The 20,341-nt window shown below is 42.7% G+C and overlaps 1 protein-coding gene and 1 non-coding gene across 2 annotated transcripts; one reads left to right on the top strand and one right to left on the bottom strand.

Annotated features, from left to right (window-relative positions):
* The first annotated feature begins 1,285 nt into the window (after positions 1–1,285).
* LOC133806838 (uncharacterized) lies at positions 1,286–1,738 on the top strand. Its single transcript, XM_062244924.1, has one exon. It carries the CDS (start codon positions 1,286–1,288, stop codon positions 1,736–1,738), a length of 453 nt encoding a protein of 150 aa, XP_062100908.1.
* A 10,629-nt stretch (positions 1,739–12,367) lies between these two features.
* On the bottom strand, positions 12,368–12,474 carry LOC133807678 (small nucleolar RNA R71). Its single transcript, XR_009879578.1, has one exon. It is a non-coding gene; the product is annotated as a small nucleolar RNA R71 (small nucleolar RNA).
* Between the last annotated feature and the right edge of the window lie 7,867 nt (positions 12,475–20,341).

Below are 20,341 nucleotides of genomic sequence, written 5' to 3'. Positions count from 1 at the left end.
ACCTTCAACTAACTGAATTTAAACTTAAAATCCAGAGTAATTCCTTACCTCCAATGGTTGTCTTATGATCCCAAGCTGCTCCTAGCTTAATCTTAAACACCAAATTCTCAGCTTCCTATGATTTGCTCCTTTAATTACTCAAAGTCCCCAATTCACCAAAGAGAGAGAGAGAGAGAGAGAGAGAGAGAGAGAGAGAGAGAGAGAGAGAGAGAGAGAGAGAGATTTTTCATTCTTTCTTTCTTTCTGAATAGTTCTAAGGTTCCAGCTGCCTAAACCAACCTATCCCTTTTTACCAAAAATCCAAACTGCCCTTACCACTAATTTAAGTCCTCTAGTGACCTCAAGGGAAATTCCGTCAATTGCCACTTCCCGTAAATCCTCGAGTGTTCCTCTAAATCCCAAAATACCTCAAATTAATAACCATTAAATCTCCCATTACTCGATAAATCCCGATAATGTACTGATTACCAAAATACCCCTAAGCTCACCCCGAGCCGGGTATTTTACCCCGTTGTGATTTTTCTGCTAACTTGCTCACCAGGATCGCCTCACGTCGAGTAGCCCAACTATATCCACATAATAATGTGGTCTCAATCACACAGACACAAATTTACAATTATACCCTCAGTGGGTCAAATTACTAAAATGCCCTTCTTATAAAAAACGAACCCACATACACATTTAATATTTCTAAACAGGCAAGCATAATTATATTATAATATAATTCACATAATGACATGCTCATACTATATTAACACATAATTAAAACAATTATTGCCTCCCGGCCCCCTAATCTAGGCACTAAGCCATATTAGGGAATTTTGGATGCTACAGTTTCAGAGATGAAAAGTTTTCTTGGATTGGAAGGGTATTATCAACGATTTGTTAAAGGGTCCTCGAGAATTTCAACACCATTGACTGAGTTGACATGTAAGAATTTAAAGTTCATTTGGCTAATAGGTCTGGGAATAGTTTTAAAGAATTGAAATGGCAGCTGATTACTGCTTAAGTGCTAAGTCTTCCTTCAGATCAAGAGAAGTTTGTGATCTACTGTGATGCTTTGAGAAATGGGTTGGGTTGTGTTTTAATGTAGGCTGGGAAGGTGATTGCCTATGCCTCAAGACAGTTAAAAAAATATGAACAAAGACACCCTACACACAATTTGGAATTGGCAGCGGTGGTATTCAAATTGAAGGTATGGCGACATCACCTGTATAGGGAGAAGTGCGAGAAATACACCGATCACAAAAGCTTGAAGTACTTATTTACACAGAAAGATTTGAACATGCGACAAAGACGGTGGTTGGAGCTGGTAAAGGATTATGATTGTGAAATCCTATACTATCCATGGAAAGCCAATGTAATGGTAGATTCCTTGAGTCAGAGAGGTCTAGGGAAATTGTTTAGCTCGAAACAAATATTTGAGAGATTAGCTGAAGATATGACTAGAGCGAGGATTGAACTTGTGGTTGTCCAGTTAGCCAACATTACTATTCAGTCTACACTCTTTGAAAGAATAAGAGAAGCTCAAAGAAATGATCCTCAGTTAAGGAAACATCAGGAGGATGTCCTAGCTAGAGTGGCTAAGGACTTTATTATATTAGAGACATACATGTTAAGGTATAAGGATCAAATTTGTGTTCCGATGGATGCTAGTATCAGGCAAGAGTCTGAGAGGAAGATTAAGATATTAAAAGATATGCTAAGGGCATGTGTATTGGATTTTGGGGAATCTTAGTGTAGGTATCTTCCCTTGATTAAGTTTTCCTACAATAACAACTACCAGTCGACTATCGGAGTGACACCGTATGAGATGTTGTATGGTAGGAAGTGTAGATCACCCATTCATTGGAATGAAATGGGTGAGGGGAAGTATTTTGGTCTTGAAGAAGTTCAGAAGACAATTGAATCCATTGAGAAAATTAGAGCCCGAATGTTAGCTTCACAGAGTAGACAGAAAAGAAATTCAGATTTAAGGCGCAGGGACGTAGAGTTCCTAGTGGGAGACTATGTATTTCTCATAGTTTCACCGTTGAAAGGGGTGAAACGGTTTGGGAAGAAAGGAAAGTTGAGCCCAAGGTTTATAGGACTATTCGAGATCCTGGAAGGGATTGGGCAAGTAGCATATTGATTGGCTATGCCTCCAGTTCTATCAGGAGTTTATGACATATTTTATGTATCGATGCTTCAGAAGTACGTGCTGCGTTATGAGAATCTCGAGTTGGATCAGGATTTCTCCTATGAGGAGAGGCCAGTACAGATTCTGGACATATAGGACAATGTCTTGTGGAACAACACTATTGCCTTAGTGAAAGTGTTGTGGAGGAACAGTAAAGTATAGGAAGTGACTTGGGAACTTGTATCAGATATGCAAGACCAGTATCCCTAGTTGTTCAGGTAAATTTCGAGGATGAAATTTCTATTAGGAGAGGACAATTGTAGCATCCTTAAAATCCATATTGAGGTTCAATATCTTGGTTAGTGTGTCAAGAGGGCGTGAGCTGAATTATTCTGAATTATGTGACTATTATTGAATTTATTTATATATATATATGTGATTATGTGAATTTAATTATGTTTCAGTCCCGTTCTCGGTAAGTACAAACATTTTTTTAATTTGATTCATTGAGGGTATATTTGTAGTTATATACAATGTGAAGTGCGACCACATTATTACCTAGTAGTATGTGAAATTCAGCAATGGTGAATTCCTTCAAGTGGTACTAGCTGAATGTCACAAAGTAAGATATTTGGTTGATAGTTGAATTTTTGTGGTACTAGTGGGACTTTTGATGTTTAGTGGTTATTATGGAAATAAAGGGAATTTGTAATATTATTCTAAAAGAAAGTGGAATTACTAGGATATCCTTGAGGTTAGCTAAGAAGTTAAGTTTTGGGAAGGGTAAATTGGTCTTTTGACCTTTATTTTAGAGAAACCAAGGGCTGAAGGTTTCTTTGTACAAGCAAAATACTCATCCTCACTTTTCTTGGTATTTCTTGAAAGTTCTTGAGCGCTAACACAAAGGAAAGGCTTGGGTCTTGATCACTGGAGTCATTTAATGATTTTAGAAGAAGTTTGGGCATTAAAGAAGGGATAAATGGCTGCCTAATCATCACTTCATTTGGGGATTTCGGCTTTAGAGAGGATGGCTATTTTAAGCGTTTGATGGGGATCACAATTGGGCCGGTAAATCTAGCTTATTGGAATTCAAGTAAAAAAACTGGTATATCCACATAGAGTAGGGCATGGCCTGATCATTTATGTATATCTTTATATGAGGAGGTTAAGTACCTTTCTTAGATGATAATTTCTATTTATATCATAATTGCTTGTGATTGATCAGCATTGATCGGATTCGACAAAAAACATCTAGTATGTAGGCCGTGATGGCAGGGCCACTTAGGGGGTGCTGTACACACTCGCTCGGCATAGGCCGTAAGCTTGGTGCCCCGGTAATGCGCCTTCTTGGCGTAGGCCGCATAAATAGTTTATGATTGGAAATGGAATGGGATATTATTTGTAAAGCATGCTGGTTGTTGCTTGTATCTGATATGATATTTATTATGCCATGTAAATTTTTCTTGCTGGGCCTTGGCTCAGGGGTGCTCTATGGTGCAGGTAAGGGCAAAGGGATAGCAGACCAACCATGAGTTGGAGGGCTTCAGAGTGGTGTGTACATGTTCAGCCTGCTCGACCACCACAGTCGGGATAGTTTTGAGGGACTTAGTATAGAGGTCCAAATTCTGTCGCTTAGGTTGACTGTATCTTATACCGTGATTGTAAATATGTTTTAAATTAACTTTTGGGATCCCATGTAAACTCTTTTAGAGTCTTAATGGAAGTCTAAACCTTTTTATCCAAAATTTGATTAATTGGACTTTTACCTTACTTTAATTACACTTTTCAGCCTAAACAACTCCCTTAACGAGTTAAACACTACTTTAAAGATGTAACAGCTCTAGATTAGTAGGGCATTACACTATTGGTTCAATCCAACCGTCTTAGGGCTAGACCACTTCTATCTCCACGGGAGCTGAGATGCTCGGAGAGGACAAGTAGTCTATCGGAACCACATTGATCAACTCGACATCCTTAGCAGTAGCAATCTGGGGATTCTATTCCCTTTGCACTTTTTGGATAGTGAACTTTTTGAAGTTGTACAACATTTCCTAGGTTTTGGCCAAATAAGCTGCCATCTTTGTCCCCCGAGAATGTGTGCTTTGTACTAAACTTTGTTGTTTAAGGCGTCAAACCCAAATCTCAAAGCATTGTGAACCGTGTGCCCTTCGGGGGCTACCAAGATAAGGCTTACTCTGACTCCATTCTCGTTCGAAGACCCATCTACAAACAACTTCCATGTGAGCCCGACCACATGGGCCTCCCTGGGTCGCTCATGTGTTCCCGTGCATTCAACAATAAAATTTGCTAGTGCTTGTCCTTTAATGGAAGTCCTTGGGTGGTAAGTAATGTCGAACTAACACAGCTCAACCACCCACTTAAGGAGTCTCCGAGAGGACTCCAACTTCTGGAGGACTTGCCTTAAGGGCTGGTGGGTGAGGACTTGCCATAAGAACGGAGCTTCCTAGAAGTTATCATTAGGATAAATGCTAGTTTTTCCATGAGCAAATACCTGGACTCCGTTCTGATGAGTCGTTTGCTCATCTTGTAAACAAGATATTTAACATGGCCTTCCTCGTAGACTAAGGCAACACTTATGGTATTTTTGGAGACAGCCATGTAGAGAAGGAGGGGATCTCCTTCTATAGGCTTCAACAAAATTTGAGGGTTCTCCATGTGGGACTTCAGCTGTTGGAATGCCTCTTCGCACTCCTCCATCCATTCAAATCTTTGACCTCCTCGGAGGGTGTTGAAGAAGGGAATGTACTTGTGAGTTGCCTTCGAGAAAAAGCGACTCAAAGTTGTCAGGATCTACACATTCCTATTTCTTGGGGGATGGCATCTCTATAAGGGCCCTTATCTTCTTAGGATTCACCACTATTCCTTAGGCATTGACAATGAATCCTAAGAACTTCCCGGAGGCCACTCCAAAAGTTCATTTATGGGGATTTAACTTCATCCCAAACTTGCGGAGGACTGCAAATGCTTCCGCTAAATCTTTCACGTGGTTGGGGGTTGTTCTTGACTTTATCAGCATGTCGTCTACATACACCTTCATGTTCCAACCAAGCTACTTTTTGAACATCCGGTTTACTAATCTCTGATACATGGCACTAGCATTCTTGAGACTGAAAGGCATCACCTTGCAACAGTAGACACCTTTGTCTGCTCGAAAGTTAGTGTGTTCTTGGTCTGCGACATGCATGGATATTTGATTGTACCCTGAGTAGGCGTCCATGGAGGACAAGAGCTCATACCCAGAGGTGGCATTGATCATTTATCAATCTTGGAAAAGGAAAGCAATCCTTTGGGCAGACCTTATTAAGGTTGGAGAAGTCTATACACATCCTCCAGGTGCCGTTCGGCTTAGGCACCAGGACTGGGTTTGACAACCACTTCGGGTACTGAGCGTCTCGAATGAAGCCTTTTGCGACAAGCTTGTCGACTTCTGCCTTTAAGGCCTCTGCCCGGGTCGGCTCAATTTTCCTCTGCTCTTGTTGCACCGGGGCAACATTTGGATCGATATTCAAGGCATGACATATGATATTCGACTCAATGCCCGTTATGTTAGAGTGGGACCAGGAAAAGATGTCCTGATTTTTCTTGAGAAAGCTCAATAGAGCTTCTCGAACCTCCGCCTTGAGGCTCTTCCCGACCTTAGTATTTCTCTCAGGATTGGAGGTGTCAAGAATGACCTCTTCATCCATGTGCTCAATATCCCTTTCTTCTTCAACCCTGGGGTCCAATTCGTTGGATTCCCTTTTTTCTTTAACAGCCTAGACCTCCATCTCCTTGGGTGGAACTTGCTCGGGGGCTACCACCTCAACCATCATAACTGGATGTCTAAGCAACACACTATAGCACTGACGAGCCTCTTTCTGGTCTCCATGGACAATGCCTATTCCCGCCTCGGTGGGAAACTTCATGCACAAATGGTATATAGAGGTGACGGCTCCAAAATTTACCATGGCCGGACATCCCAGGACGACATTGTATGCCGAGGAGCTATCTACGACCAAAAACATGTAGTACTTGAAGGCTTGACGAGGAGCTTCTCCAAGTATCACTGGTAGCTTTATTTGTCCCATTGGAATGAGACCATCCCCCAAGAACCCGTAAAGTAGAGGTGCCCGGGGACATGTCACTGGTAGTCAGCCCAATCTTCTCGAAGGCTGACTTGAACAGAATGTTCACTGAACTCCCATTGTCTACCAGGATTCGAGCCACCATTTTGTTGGAAGTTTAGATCTTGATCACCAAAGGATCATGGTGGGGAAAATGCACTCTCCATGCTTAATCCTCAGAGAAGTTGATGACCTGATCTGTCATCCGAGGCATTTGTGCTGGTAGCTGGGCTAGCGCCAACACTTTATCGTCGTGATTTAGGGCTCGCGCATAGCAATTCTGCGAGCCCCTTGATGTGACCCAAGGTGGGGTCCCCCAGAGATAGTCCATACTCTCTTGTTCAGCAAGGGAGGTCCATGGGCTACTTGTTGTGGTGGTGCCACAGGGACTTGGTGTAATGCCCTGGATAAATCCAATAAAAAAAAATAGAGCAATTCATCCCTTCAATTTTTTGTGAACCAAGACTGTTACACTATGTGTTTAGAATAGTGCAAGACTTGCTAATCAAGTCGTTTGAACTTAAATGTATTTCTAAAGTCAAGTGACAGGTTATGGTTAAAAGATTTTGATCGTAAAATGGTTGATTTTCATTAAAATAAGAGTTTGACACATGGGATCCCAAAATAAGGTTTACATGGCGGATATAATCCTCAAAAGTTAATACAACAGAAGCCAGTCTAAATGGAAAAATATAAGTTTGAGCTCTTGTCCCTGTAATTCCCTCGGTCGTGGCGGTCAAGCAGCTGCCGATGTACACTCCGCCCCCAAAGCTCTCCAACTCATGGTTGGTCCAGCTTTCCCTTGCCTTTACCTGCACCACGTAGCACCCGTGAGCCAAGGCTCAATAAGAAAACTTTAATCAACAAGCATAGACAACAACAGAAAGTGCATAGTAAACTTTAGATCAACTAGTTCAACCAACAAAAAAGTACAAGCAATAAATTAGGCAATAGTAAACATATACTTCCAAACATATAATTCAATCTTTAATACAAATAATCAGGTGTCGACGCCCTTAGGCCGAGCCCTCTGGTTATTTAGCTGATCCCGACTCGCTTAGGCTGAGCTGCGTTCAGTACGCTTAACATCAGCCTCGACTCCCTTAGGCCGTACTTTCACATCAGACATAACAGATATATATGTTATAGAACACATATGTTCATTTACAGGGAATCTCAGTCCCATTCACAACTTGGGTGCAGTTTTCTTACCTCAAGTCCTGAGCAGAGGATGTGGAGCTGTCCCGAGCACGATCCTCAATCTCGAGCCTTAACTGCAGCGTCCCAAATTTTCTAATAGAGCTTAGGGCCTTGGTTAGCGTGCCTGGAGGGCAATAATTGATTTATTTTGTTAATATGTGAATTCAATGAATATGTGGTTAGAAATGCATGTTTAGGTGAATTAAATATGCATGTGGGTCCCATTTGGTTGTTAGGGGCATATTTGTAATTTTAGCCCGTTGAGGGCATAAATGTGATATTTGTATATATTGTGATTGATACCATGTGTGTGTGGTGATATAATTGTGATGCACGATCTGAGATGGTCCTAGAGAGCGGTTTAGCTAGAAAGTCACAACGGGGTCAAATACCCGGCTCAGGAGGAGCCCAGGTGTAATGCCCCACATCACTATGGCTACTTCCTGGAATGATGATTGGCCCTACAAACCAACACAAGTCTTTCTAGCGTGCTTTGTCCTCACTCGCACGCTTCCTGGGAAAACTTCCCAGGAGGTCACCCATCTTAAGATTACTCCAGGTCAAGCACGCTTAAGGTTGGAGTTCTCAAGTGATGCGCTACCGAAAAGAAGATGCATCTTGTTGATGTAGGTAGTACCCATCAATCCATTTAAGCCCTCTTCAACTGTGTAGTCCAATACCTACACAGTCTTAGAATCATCACACTTGAGCTTCCCCAGGCGGTGTGGGATTGCACAGCTTTTTACCCGGTCTTTCCCCCTACGGATCACGGGATTCTGGCTATCATACCAGGGGTATTTTGGGAATATTATAATGTGTTCGGGAATTATTGAGTAATGGTTAGTAGATTATTAATAATTTGGTATGTCGGGATTAAATGTGATTTATAGGAATACTTGAGGACTTAGCGGGATTTGGGTAAAATGATAGAATTTCCCTTGAGGTTGCATAAGGATTTTATTAAGGGAAAGGGAAAATTGATAATCTGGCTTTAGGAGAGGATAACCTTGGCTGAGAAGAAGTCATTTATGTTTTTTCTACACTTAGGCTTATTCAAGAGTTTTGCTGGAAGTTTAGAGGGAACCAAAAAGCTAGAAGGAAGGAGAGGAAGAGATAGTTTTCCTTGAGATCAAGGAAGGAATTCAGGGCTGAGATTGGGGCAGCTAGTGTCAAGCATAGGCCAAGAATAATTCAGAGGTAAGGCTTCATCTTCTCTTTTGAGTCTCCTTGCATGTTTTAGAGAATTTGGGTTGAGTGCTGAAAATTGGATGTGTGGCTTAGTGATTGTGAGGTTCAGCTTGGGAATCAAGGGAATTAAGCTTGGAATTGGATTTGGAGGTGGCTTAAGGTTGAATCCCATTTTGAGGTAAGAATTTCGTGTATTTCTGAAGCTTATTTGCTGGTGTGGTTTAAGATTTCTGAAAGGTGGTTTAAATTTTATAAAGTATGGTTTAAGTTTGTGGAGTTTTAAACCACTAGGTGATTCTTGGGTTTGATTGTATGTTTGGGCTTGTTTTGTTATTTATGAGTTGCCATACTATTTATTTGGAGTTTTAGGTTGAATTGGGACTTGGGTGTACCTTGGTATTGATTTGGAAGAGTTTTGGCTCGGGAAAAATGTTGGGAAAAACCCAGTTTTTTGGGTTCGCGTATGAGCATCGCGGCCCTGTTCTTCTATGTCGCGGCACTAGGTTGAATCAGGAGCAGGGAACCAATTTGGGTGCCGCAGCCCCTATAGGGCTGTGTCGCGGTGCTAGGCTAATTTTAGAAAAGGGGAATTTGAGTTTTTAGGGTTTTGGCTCAGGGGGCTCGGGGGATGCTTTCGCTACCTTGTGTGGGGAAACGGGAGGTCCCAAGAGCACGGGATTGGTTCCGGGGGATGATTATGATTTGGTTAGTAATGAGAGTGCTATGTATGTGTTGTGACTAGGTTTTCAGCGAGGCTCGGGTTAGAGGACTGTTCTCGGGATTTCGGTGCTCAAGAGCTTGGGACACAGGTAAGAAAACTGCTGTACCCGTAGAGCAGGGCGAGGCCCCATAGTTGTGTTGCAGGGCACGACCCTAGATGATTGTATGCAGGGCGTAGCCCCATTGATTATGTTAATACATGTTTAAGTATTTGTTTAATTATGCTTTGTGTGCATATATGTGAATGAACGGCAAGGGCCGGGAACGGCGAAGGCCAAGAATGGCAAGAGGCCGGGAGTAGCGTTTAGCATGCGGAGTGCGAGTTTCCAGGGTGAGACCCTAAAGGATACCTGGGATATCCTCATGGTGTAGACCACAAACCCATGGCCTGGTAAAGCGCCTGGGACGGCATGGCCGGATATGTTTAGCCTGTTGGCGGTTTGATTATGTGATAAGTGAAAAATATGCATATGTTATATGTTTATGTGAGTTTTCTTGCTGGGCTTCGACTCACGGGTGCTCTATAGTGCAGGTAAGGGCAAGGGGAAAGTCGACCAACCATGAGTACGGAGAGTGTGAAGCGGCGCGTACATGTTTGCCCTGCCTTGCTGCCACGACCAGGGGTATTTTTGGGAGATGTTTTGTACTAAACCTTATTTTGTCGTGTAGTCGACTTTAATCATATTTTGAGTTGTAAATATTTATAAACAGAATTTTGGGATCCTGAATGTTAAACACTTTATAATTTTCAATGAATGACTACATTTTCAAATTATGTGATTTTATTACAGTTTAGTTACACTTTTGACCTAAATTCTTGATTAGCAAGTTAATGCACATTTTAAACTCACTTAGTAACGACTCTAAGGTAGTAGGGTGTTACATTAACGGCAACCCTAGTCACAAGCAAAAATGAATAACTATCATAATTGATGAGTCTAGTTTTCATGATGTTTTGGTGATGTTTTTAGTAGTCTTTTATTTTGTTTTTCCTTGTTTTAGCGCGGGTTTACGCTTTGTTTGGTTGTTTTTGTGAATATCAGGAAGAATTGAGCATGTGGAAGGAAATGCCAAAGAAAGGGAAGAAATAATCGAGTTTTTCATCATATTTTGATCAAGAATGGTTCTCAACACAATTTGGAAGTGTTGGTGAAATTTTGGGATGAAAACTTGAAGAATTGAAGAATTCCTTAAGAGCCACGACTTGATCAAAGTAGGGCCGCGGCTAGGGGGAGAAACAGAAGCATGGTTTTTGAGGACATCTTCGGGCCGCGGCATGGCTAGATAGAGCCGCGGCATGGATGGGCATTTTGCCCAGAAGACAATGATGCGGGCCGCGGCATGGTTTCAGAGAGCCGCGGCATTGAAAGGATAGTATGCCCAGAAATTTTGACACAGGCCGCGGCATAGTGTATGTAGAGCCGCGGCCCGCCTCTCTAAAATCTAAAAAATCCTAGGTTTTAAAGGATGAAAAAGAAGAGAGAAGCACGTACGGATGAAGGGAGGAGTTCTGGTGTTGAAGGCTCAAGCTTAGAGTATTTTTACATGTTTTTCTTTTTGATGTTATCTTTAAATTCTGTTGTGATTAGCACTATGACTATGAACTAATTTTCTGTTTAGGATGTTCAATTGAATCACTTGAATTTCTATTATGACCTAATGCAATTTTAATTTCCTCTTCTTTAATCTTCTTCAATTCCTTATAACCTGTTCTTATAGATTGATTATTGATTGGCCATCTTTAGTCATATATATATATATGTTTTTAAGTCAAAATCTGAGAAGTGAGATTTAATTATGCTGTGGTTATATTGGACATAATTCTAATTTAGAACGAAAGTATCTGAATTAATTGTGTAACTGTTATTAAGTTGTGGAATTTAATGCTACCTTTGTGGTTCAATTTACCATAGAAATATAGGAAATTGTCACCTAGGTTGAGTTTATAATTCATAGAATGATTATAGGCTGCTGTCTCAACTTGTTAATTGAATTAGGTAAAAATAAGAAGAATTCATACTTGGCATTAGGGAATAATAGAAAGGATAGTTGATGAGATTGAATATCCTAATTGTTTCTCAGTGATTGAATTACGAGTTTTTACTATTAGTTATTATTCTATTTAATTGTCGATTATTATTTCTGCACTCTATCGATTCTTTTGCTGTATTTTACAAAAATCAAGAAATTTTAATTCATCAAATAGAACAAGAGATTAATTGACTGGTAATTGATAATTCAGTCCTTGAGGACGATACTTGGTTTTACCATTTTATTACAAGTTCGCGACTGTGTGCACTTGCATAGCAAAAATTATCGCAACAAGTTTTTGGCGCCGTTGCCGGGGACTGAAAATTATCAATATCAGTCTAATTAATTTTTATTCTAATTTGATTTTAATTTCTCTCGTTTCTAATCTGTTTAGTTGCTTAATTTGTCTATCTCAGGTGAATTTTGGTATATGCGTGGCAGAAAAGGAAAAGCCACACTTGTTCCTCTGAATCCCGAGATCGAAAAGTCTTGCAATCAAATCAGAAAGAATAAGAGAGAGACCCAGAATTCTGTGAAGATGGCACAGAATGATGGGGATGGCAGGAATGGTCTAAATCCAGGAGTTGTCCAAGGGGTTCAGGCTCAGACCAACGCTGAGAGGAGTCTGAGAGATTATGTGCTACCCACTCTGACGGGAGTACAAAATAGTATATGCCCACCAACTGTAGAGGCCAACAACTTCGAAATAAAGCCTGCTATTTTACAAATGGTGCAGTCCTCTGTGCAATTCAATGGGTTGCCCTCTGAAGATCCTCACACCCATTTGTCCAACTTTCTGGAGTTGTGTGGAACCTTCAAATATAATGGGGTGAGTGATGACGCAATCAAGCTTAGGCTCTTCCCATTTTCTCTAAGGGACAGAGCTAAAAGTTGGCTGAATTCTCTGCAGCCAAACTCCATTGTCACTTGGCAAGATCTAGCTCAGAAGTTTTTGTCCAAATTCTTCCCTCCGTCCAAAGCTGCTAAATTAAGGGGAGAGATAAATAACTTTTGCCAGAATGACGGAGAGTCATTATATGAGGCGTGGGAACGGTTTAAGGAAATCCTTAGAAGATGTCCTCATCATGGCATTGAACAGTGGATGCTAGTACAGAAATTCTACAATGGTTTATGTCCGACAACCAGAACCATTATAGATGCTGCAGCGGGTGGCACTTTTATGAGCAAGAGCGCAACTGGCGCTTATGAGCTGCTGGAGGACATGGCTACAAACAACCATCAGTGGTCTGAGGAAAGATCATCAGGAGTCAGAAAGGTAGCTGGGGTGCATGAGCTAGATGCAATCACTGCCTTAACAACGCAAGTAGCCTCTTTGACCAAGCAGTTGCAACAGAGTAGTGTGTCTGCTAATGCGGTTCAGATGGCAGTGAGATGTGAAATGTGTGGTGGTGCTCATTCTGTCGATCAGTGCCCTATCTGTATGAATAACACCCCCATGGATCATGCTCAAGTTCAGGCGGTGGGAAATTTTCAGAGGCCACTCAATAATCCATTCTCCAACAACTACAATCCTGGGTGGCGAAATCATCCCAATTTTTCGTGGAAGAATAATCAAGGCCAACAACCTCAGTTTCAGGGTCAATTTCAGAATAACATGCCTCAGCCACCTATGAATCAAGCTTCGTCATCAATGCAGCCTAGGCCTCAACAATCAATGCCTCAACCTGAGAGACCTAATGAACTGCAAGCTGCCCTGTTGACTCTTACTAACACTCAGACTCAATTTATGACTGAGACAAGATCCTCCATTCGAAACCTTGAGACACAGGTTGGGCAGTTGGCAAATATGCTCAATAACAGACCCCAGGGAAACTTGCCAAGTAATACTGAAGTCAACCCCAAGGAGCAAGTTCAAGCAATCACTTTGCGGAGTGGGAAGCAAACATAGCAGCCTAGACCTCCACAGGCAGTGGTTCAGAAAAAAGAGATGGGTGCACAGTTTGATTCAGAAAGGGTTACTGAAGACCATCAGAAGTCAGAACAGAGTCCCCCAGTTGTCATTGAGCAGCCAGTTAGAGTTCCATACCCTCAGAGGCTTAGAAAGACTACCCTTGATAAACAGTTTTCTAAGTTTCTTGAGGTGTTTAAAAAGCTGCACATAAACATTCCTTTTGCGGAGGCCTTGGAGCAGATGCCCAGTTATGTTAAGTTTATGAAGGAGATTCTGTCAAAGAAAAGGAGAATGGAGGACTATGAGACTGTAGCACTCACTGAAGAGTGCAGCGCTATTTTACAAAGGAAGTTACCCCAAAAGCTGAGAGATCCGGGGAGTTTCACCATACCTTGCACCATTGGCAAGTTTGAATGTAAGCACGCCTTATGTGATCTGGGGGCAAGTATCAATTTGATGCCCTTATCTGTGTTTAAAAGACTTGGTTTGGGGGAGGCAAAACCAACAACTGTCACTTTACAGCTCGCAGACCGATCGTTAACACATCCACGAGGTATTATTGAGGATGTTCTTGTGAAAGTGGATAAGTTCATATTTCCCGCTGACTTTATTGTTCTGGACATGGAGGAGGACACAGATGTTCCTATTATTCTTGGTAGACCATTTTTAGCCACAGGCCAAGCTCTTATTGATGTTCAAAAAGGAGAGCTTAAGCTGAGAGTTCAAGGAGATGAGGTGGTCTTTAATGTCTTCAAGAGAATGTGTAAACTGGATCAACTCTTTCTTACCATATTGGAAAAAGTTCCAAGAATTAGCGGATGCGACTGATAAACCGCTAACCTCCATTCAGCAGCCACCACCGTTGGAATTAAAGGTCCTCCCAGATCACTTGCAATATGCTTATTTGGGAGAGAATGAAACTTTACCGGTCATTGTGTCAGCTGACCTGTCAAAGGTAGAATTGGAGAAACTGTTGAGGGTTCTAAGGGAGCATAAATTGGCCATTGGGTGGACATTGGCAGATATTAGAGGAATAAGCCCAGCGACAGTGATGCATAAAATTTTATTGGAGGAGAATAGCAAGCCATCCATAGAGGCCCAGAGAAGACTCAATCCAGCCATGAAGGATGTAGTATTGGATCAGATTCTTAAATGGTTGGATGTTGGGGTGATCTACCCAATTTCTGATAGTGCATGGGTGAGCCCTGTGCAAGTGGTACCTAAGAAGGGTGGAATGACTGTGGTGAAAAATGAGAACAATGAACTCATTCCAACAAGGACTGAAACGGGGTGGCGGATTTGTATAGACTACCGCAAGCTCAATAAGGCAACAAGGAAGGATCATTTTCCTTTGCCTTTTCTTGATCAGATGCTTGACAGATTGGCAGGCCACAGCTACTACTGTTTCTTGGATGGGTATTCTGGGTATCATCAGATCGCTATTGCACCAGAGGATCAAGAGAAAACAACCTTCACATGTCCTTATGGCACATTTGCTTTCAGGAGAATGCCATTTGGACTATGCAATGCCCCTGCAACATTTCAACGGTGCATGATGGCCATATTTTCAGACATGGTAGACCGGTGTATTGAGATTTTCATGGATGACTTCTCTGTTTTTGGCTCATCATTCGACCTCTGTTTGGGTAATTTAAAGAACGTGCTGCGTCGTTGTGAGATGGCTAATCTGGTGTTGAATTGGGAGAAATGCCATTTTATGGTGAAAGAGGGCAAGCCCCATATTACCTCATAAACAACACACAAATAGCCTAAAGAACTAGTTCAATCCCCCCTAAATGCTAAATTCAGAACCCCCCCCCCCCCCCCCCCCCAAGTAACCCTCAACGTGATCAAAACCAACCAGAAATTCAACAACCTATGTGACAGCCAGAATCCCGTGATCCGTAGGGGGAAAGACCGGGTAAAAGTTGTGCAATCCCACATCGCTTGGGAAGGTCAAGTATGATAATTCTAAGACTATGTAGGTATGGGACTACACTACTGGAGTGGGCTTAAATGGATTGATGAGTACTACATATGCCAACAAGATGCATCTTCTTTTAAGTAGGCCATCACTTGAGAACTCCAAAGTTAAGCATGCTTGACCCGGAGTAATCTCATGATGGGTGACCTCCTGGGAAATATTCCCAGGAAGCGTGCGAGTGAGGACAAAGCACACTAGAAAGACTTGTGTTGGTTTGCAGGGCCAGTCGTCATTCCAGGAAGCAACCATAGTGACATGGGGCATTGCAAATGGGATCATAGCCTTGACCCAGCTGGAAGTGTGGCCAACGGGGACGTTGGACCCCTAAGGAGGGGTGATTGTGATAGTTAGAATCCCGTGATCCGGAGGGAAAAAACTGGGTAAAAGTTGTGCAATCCCACATCGCCTGGGGAAGGTCAAGTGTGATGATTCTAAGACTGTGTAGGTATGGGACTACACAGTTGAAGATGGTTTAAATGGGTTGATGGGTACTACCTATGCCAACAAGATGCATCTTCTTTTTGGTAGCCCATCACTTGAGAACACCAAAGTTAAGCGTGCTTGAACTGGAGTAATCTCATGATGGGTGACCTCCTGGGAAGTATTCCTATGAAGCGTGTGAGTGAGGACAAAGCACGCTAGAAAGAATCGTGTTGGTTTGCAGGGCCAGTCGTCATTCCAGGAAGCAACCATAGTGACATGGGGCGTTACAACCTAAAACCTGAAATCTTACCTCAGTTAGATGCTTTAATCCTCAACAATTGCTTGGATATTCCTAGCTTTATTTCCCCTGACTTCCCTGCTAAATTCCCAGGCCTTTCCTTCAAAAATCTCCTTCAGTTTCAATGCACTCCAAAGGGGAGAGAGAAAACGTGAGAGCAAGAGAGAGGGAGAGTGTTTGAGAAATTATGATGGTTCTGGCTACTTCCTAGAGTTCCAATTGAGTATATCCCTTAACTAAAAAGGACCGAAATGCCCCTAAAATCAACTCAGCCCCCCTATTGCTCTTAAGGGTAAAACGATCATTTGCCCCATTTTCTGCTAATTCCTCAGGTCATCCTACCGATTCCCAATTAATCCTGTTATGCCCAACTAACTACCAAATACTTACCCATTACTCAATAAATCCCAAATATATGTTAAACTTCCCATAATACCCCTAGGCTCACCCCAAGCCGGGTATTAAACCCCACTGTGACTATTCCGCTCATCCGCTCACTAGGATCGCCTCGAGCTGAATACTACAAATATATCCACATAATAATGTGGTCCCAACCATTTAACACATATAATTGCATTTATGCTCTCAATGAACCAAAATTACAAGTATGCCCTTATAAACAAGAACGGGCCCACATGCATATTTAATACTTATAAAAATGCATATAAATATATTCACTTTATCAAACAAATCATGCATGCCACATAGTCACACATTAAATAAAAAAATCACACATATATCCAGTTATGCCATCCTGGCATGTTAATCAAGGCACTAAGCCTTATTAGCATTTTTGGGACGTTACACTTGGCCTGGGGATTGAAATGAAACCTGTGGAGGATGCATGACTACGACTGGAGCCTGCGTAGGGCGTGCTCCGGCCCTGGCATACTGGTGGAGCCACCTGTGGAGGATCTCGCCTTTAAGCTGCCTACACTCATTGGTGTGGTGCCCCACATCATTATGAAATCGACAGAACTTAGAAGAATTTATTCTCTCATGATCCCTCCGAATAGGATGTGGCTTTCGGTAGTGGCTATGCTACTCCGTGGCTAAGAAAATGTTTTCTCAAGTGTCTACCAAGTCCATGTACTCAGAATATTGGGGAGTATACCTCTCGTCGGGAGTTGCTTTAGTTCATTTGGGATTCTTGCCCTTGCCTTTTCCCCTACGTTTGTTCATGCTTGGGGTCTCAAAAGGCATTGTACCCAGTAGGGGATGCTCCATAGCTGGTTGGAGTGCCACTAAAACCAGCCGTGGGAACGGCACTGAAGCCAACCGGTGGAACAACTGGGCTAAATTTTGGGGCACTCATAACACTTGTTTGGGCATGAGTGTATGGTGAGAACTATGGTTTCGGATCCACGACATTCGTGACTAGTGGAGCGAGGAAATAGACTTGTCCTCCAAACGCTCCAATCTAGGCATCCTCCCAGTTGATATATTCTTGGGTCCGACGTATGAAATCATCGAGCCTGTGGCATCCTCCACGCTGAAGGTCATCCCACAATGGAGAACCTGCTCAGATGCAGCTTGTAGGGCCATCAATTGTTGGCCATCGTTGACGTTGTTGGTCCTGGCAGCTTCCTACCTAAAGCTCTTGATGTATGCTTTAAAGGTTTCAAGAGGTCCTTGCTTTATGTTGGACAAAGCATTGACCTCGAAATTCACGTTCCGAGCAGCTATAATTGTATTTGGAAGGAGGTGGAGAGTTGTTGCAAGGAGTGGATTGAGCCTGGCTGATGTTTCTTGAATCACTCATCTGCTAGTCCCGTCTAGGTTAACGGAAAGACATAACACTTAGCATCCTCAAAGATACGGTGAACCGACATAGATCTGTTGAATTTCGAAAGATTTTTGCATAGCTTTGTTCCCCCACTGTACGGGGTAAAATTTAGCATCTTGAAACCTCGAGGCAAAGTGGTGTCCATAATGTGAAGGGTATAAGGCTCCCCATCTTCATCCTTAGAGATAGAGTCATGACCTTGTCTCCAGGCCATTTTAAGCATTATCCTCTTCAAACTCTCAAACTCTACACAGAGAGGGTCGTAATCTAGAATGGCACTTTGTGCTGGGTGTTCTCTTTCTCGAGCATTAAGATAATCTCAAAGGTCTGGCTATTGTCGTCTCACGGAGTTGTCCTCGAGAGCTACCCTGTTCCTGTGAACGTTCAAGTCATCTCGCAGGTCAGGTTGCGCTTGGCAGCGACCACCGTCCTTGGAGTTTCCCACTATAGTATCCCTCTCAAAGTCAACATATTCATTATTAACTAAGATGTTAATTCTCTGTCCTTGGTTGCCAGAGATGTTTCTCCTAGCCAGGATTTCTTGGAGGCAGACGATATGCTGCCGGGACACCACTTCTAGGCCTAACACAGTCTATTGCAGTGCGCCTGTGCGGAAGGCACTGGGATCCACGGACGCTAGCGGCCTGCCGCGATCCTCAGGAACCACCCCCTGATTATCATTGGCCTTTCTCGATACCTAAATGGGCTCGGAAGACCGATGGCATCTTTTTCTCCTGTGAGATGGCTCTTCATCAACCTTCCCTTTGACATGATCCTGTGGCGCATGTGGGGCTCCAAATCCATCTCGAATCTTGCGCCTTATAAGTGGGGTGCTCGGGAGGCACGCCAACTAGCGAAGGAGGTGGCACTCCAGCTGGGTGTACGGGTGGCACGCCAGCTAGCTGCCTAGGCGGTACTTCGCCATGGGGGTCCACTTGCAGCCTTTGAGCTACCAAAGTGGCCCTTATGGAGCAAACCATCTCCTGCAGGGCAGCAATATTCCCCTCCTATGTAGCTGTCTTTTGTTGGTGGCTCTTCTGTGTAAATGGATAGAGAGTAGTCACTCTCATAGTACTCGTTGTCATATTCGGCGTTCTCATCGTAATCTTCTTGGGCCACCTCCGGGTTTGCTGTTGGAGGTGGTCGGCTGGGTTCTCTCCCATCGTCCCCCCTCTGCGACGATGGGAAGAGTAACGTCATCAATGGAATTCTTCTGGTGGTCACCATTGTTGAATCTGGAAAGCTTTCTTCAAGCTCTCAATGAAAGTACCAAAATGTTGACTGCCTTTTTTGCTATAAACTAATTAAATCTAAGCTTAAAGAATTTCAGTAAAGAACATAGGGACTTAGGTGGTTCAGGTTAATAATTAACCCTAGTCCACGAGGTGATTGTATTAGAATTTGAGGAAATTGAGGAGTCAAGCTTCTATGGAGTTTCAGGCAATATTTTTGCAATGCTTTGAATATCAAAAGTTGGGGGATCCTTTACAATGTGAGCCGTGGTGTAGGTAAGGGGGAAGGGAAGCTAGACTAGCCATGAGTTGGAGAGCTTCGGTGGTGACGTGTACATATGCGGCTGTTTGACCACCACAGCCAAGATTTCTCAGAGGAACTACGGTTAAACCCTATTTTTGTCGCTTAGGTCGGCTGGTTGAAACTTTTGAGTTGTAATTACCCTTTTGGAATTGTAAACTACTTTGTAAACATTCATTATGGGATCGTATGTACAACTTAACGTTTTAACGAAATAACTATTCCTTTTGACCGAAATTTTTAACCCTAAATCGTTAATCACAATTAGTTGCACGTTTATGGTGTAACAGTCTTGGCTATCCAAGGCGTTACACCTAGCCCTATTTATAGATGGCTCAATGTGATTAATTCCAATAATGGGGGTTTATTACAAAACCTTCCCCATTAATTGGGGTATAAACTCTAATAAATACAACTTATTGTAATTAAGGTTGTGGTGGGCCAGTGCATATCACACGGGACCCATTTTTGAGGTTTCAACCCACTACTTTTTGGGGTGACACGCCTTTGACAATGTCAGGGGGTAGCCGCATGTTTCCCCATGTCAGGCGACGCATTGGGACATGCATGTTGCTATCGCTTGCACGGATTCGACACCATTACTAGTGTGAATAGTAACTTTGTTAGTTTGCTGCTTGTGGTCCAGGGTTACTGTGCATGACACCTGACACAATGCTCCAGGGGTGGAGAACACTCCTCGCAGACCTGGAGGACTTGAAAGGAGATGGAGAAAATCAAGAACGATCCTTGAGGCGTGGTTTGCCTCAGGACACCCTCCTCCAGGTGGAGCATAACCACTACGAATAGCCTCTGGCCCGAGTAGGTCAGGTGAGTCACACACAAATTCTCAGGGCCCGAGAAGCCTAATTACTCTCTAATGACGACCATGTGTCAACTGGTGAAAATACAAACAACAAAAACTAAGCAAACTTGCACTGTACGTTGCTTGCACATCGTAGCTATATATATACATAAGTTTGGTATTAATATATATTTATTGAATAGAGAAAATTCATTAGTTGG

Source organism: Humulus lupulus, chromosome X (assembly GCF_963169125.1).
Source record: "Humulus lupulus chromosome X, drHumLupu1.1, whole genome shotgun sequence".
Classification (NCBI taxonomy): domain Eukaryota; kingdom Viridiplantae; phylum Streptophyta; class Magnoliopsida; order Rosales; family Cannabaceae; genus Humulus; species Humulus lupulus.
Note: the sequence above shows the minus strand (reverse complement) of the source record. Positions and strands in the feature narration are given on the sequence as shown.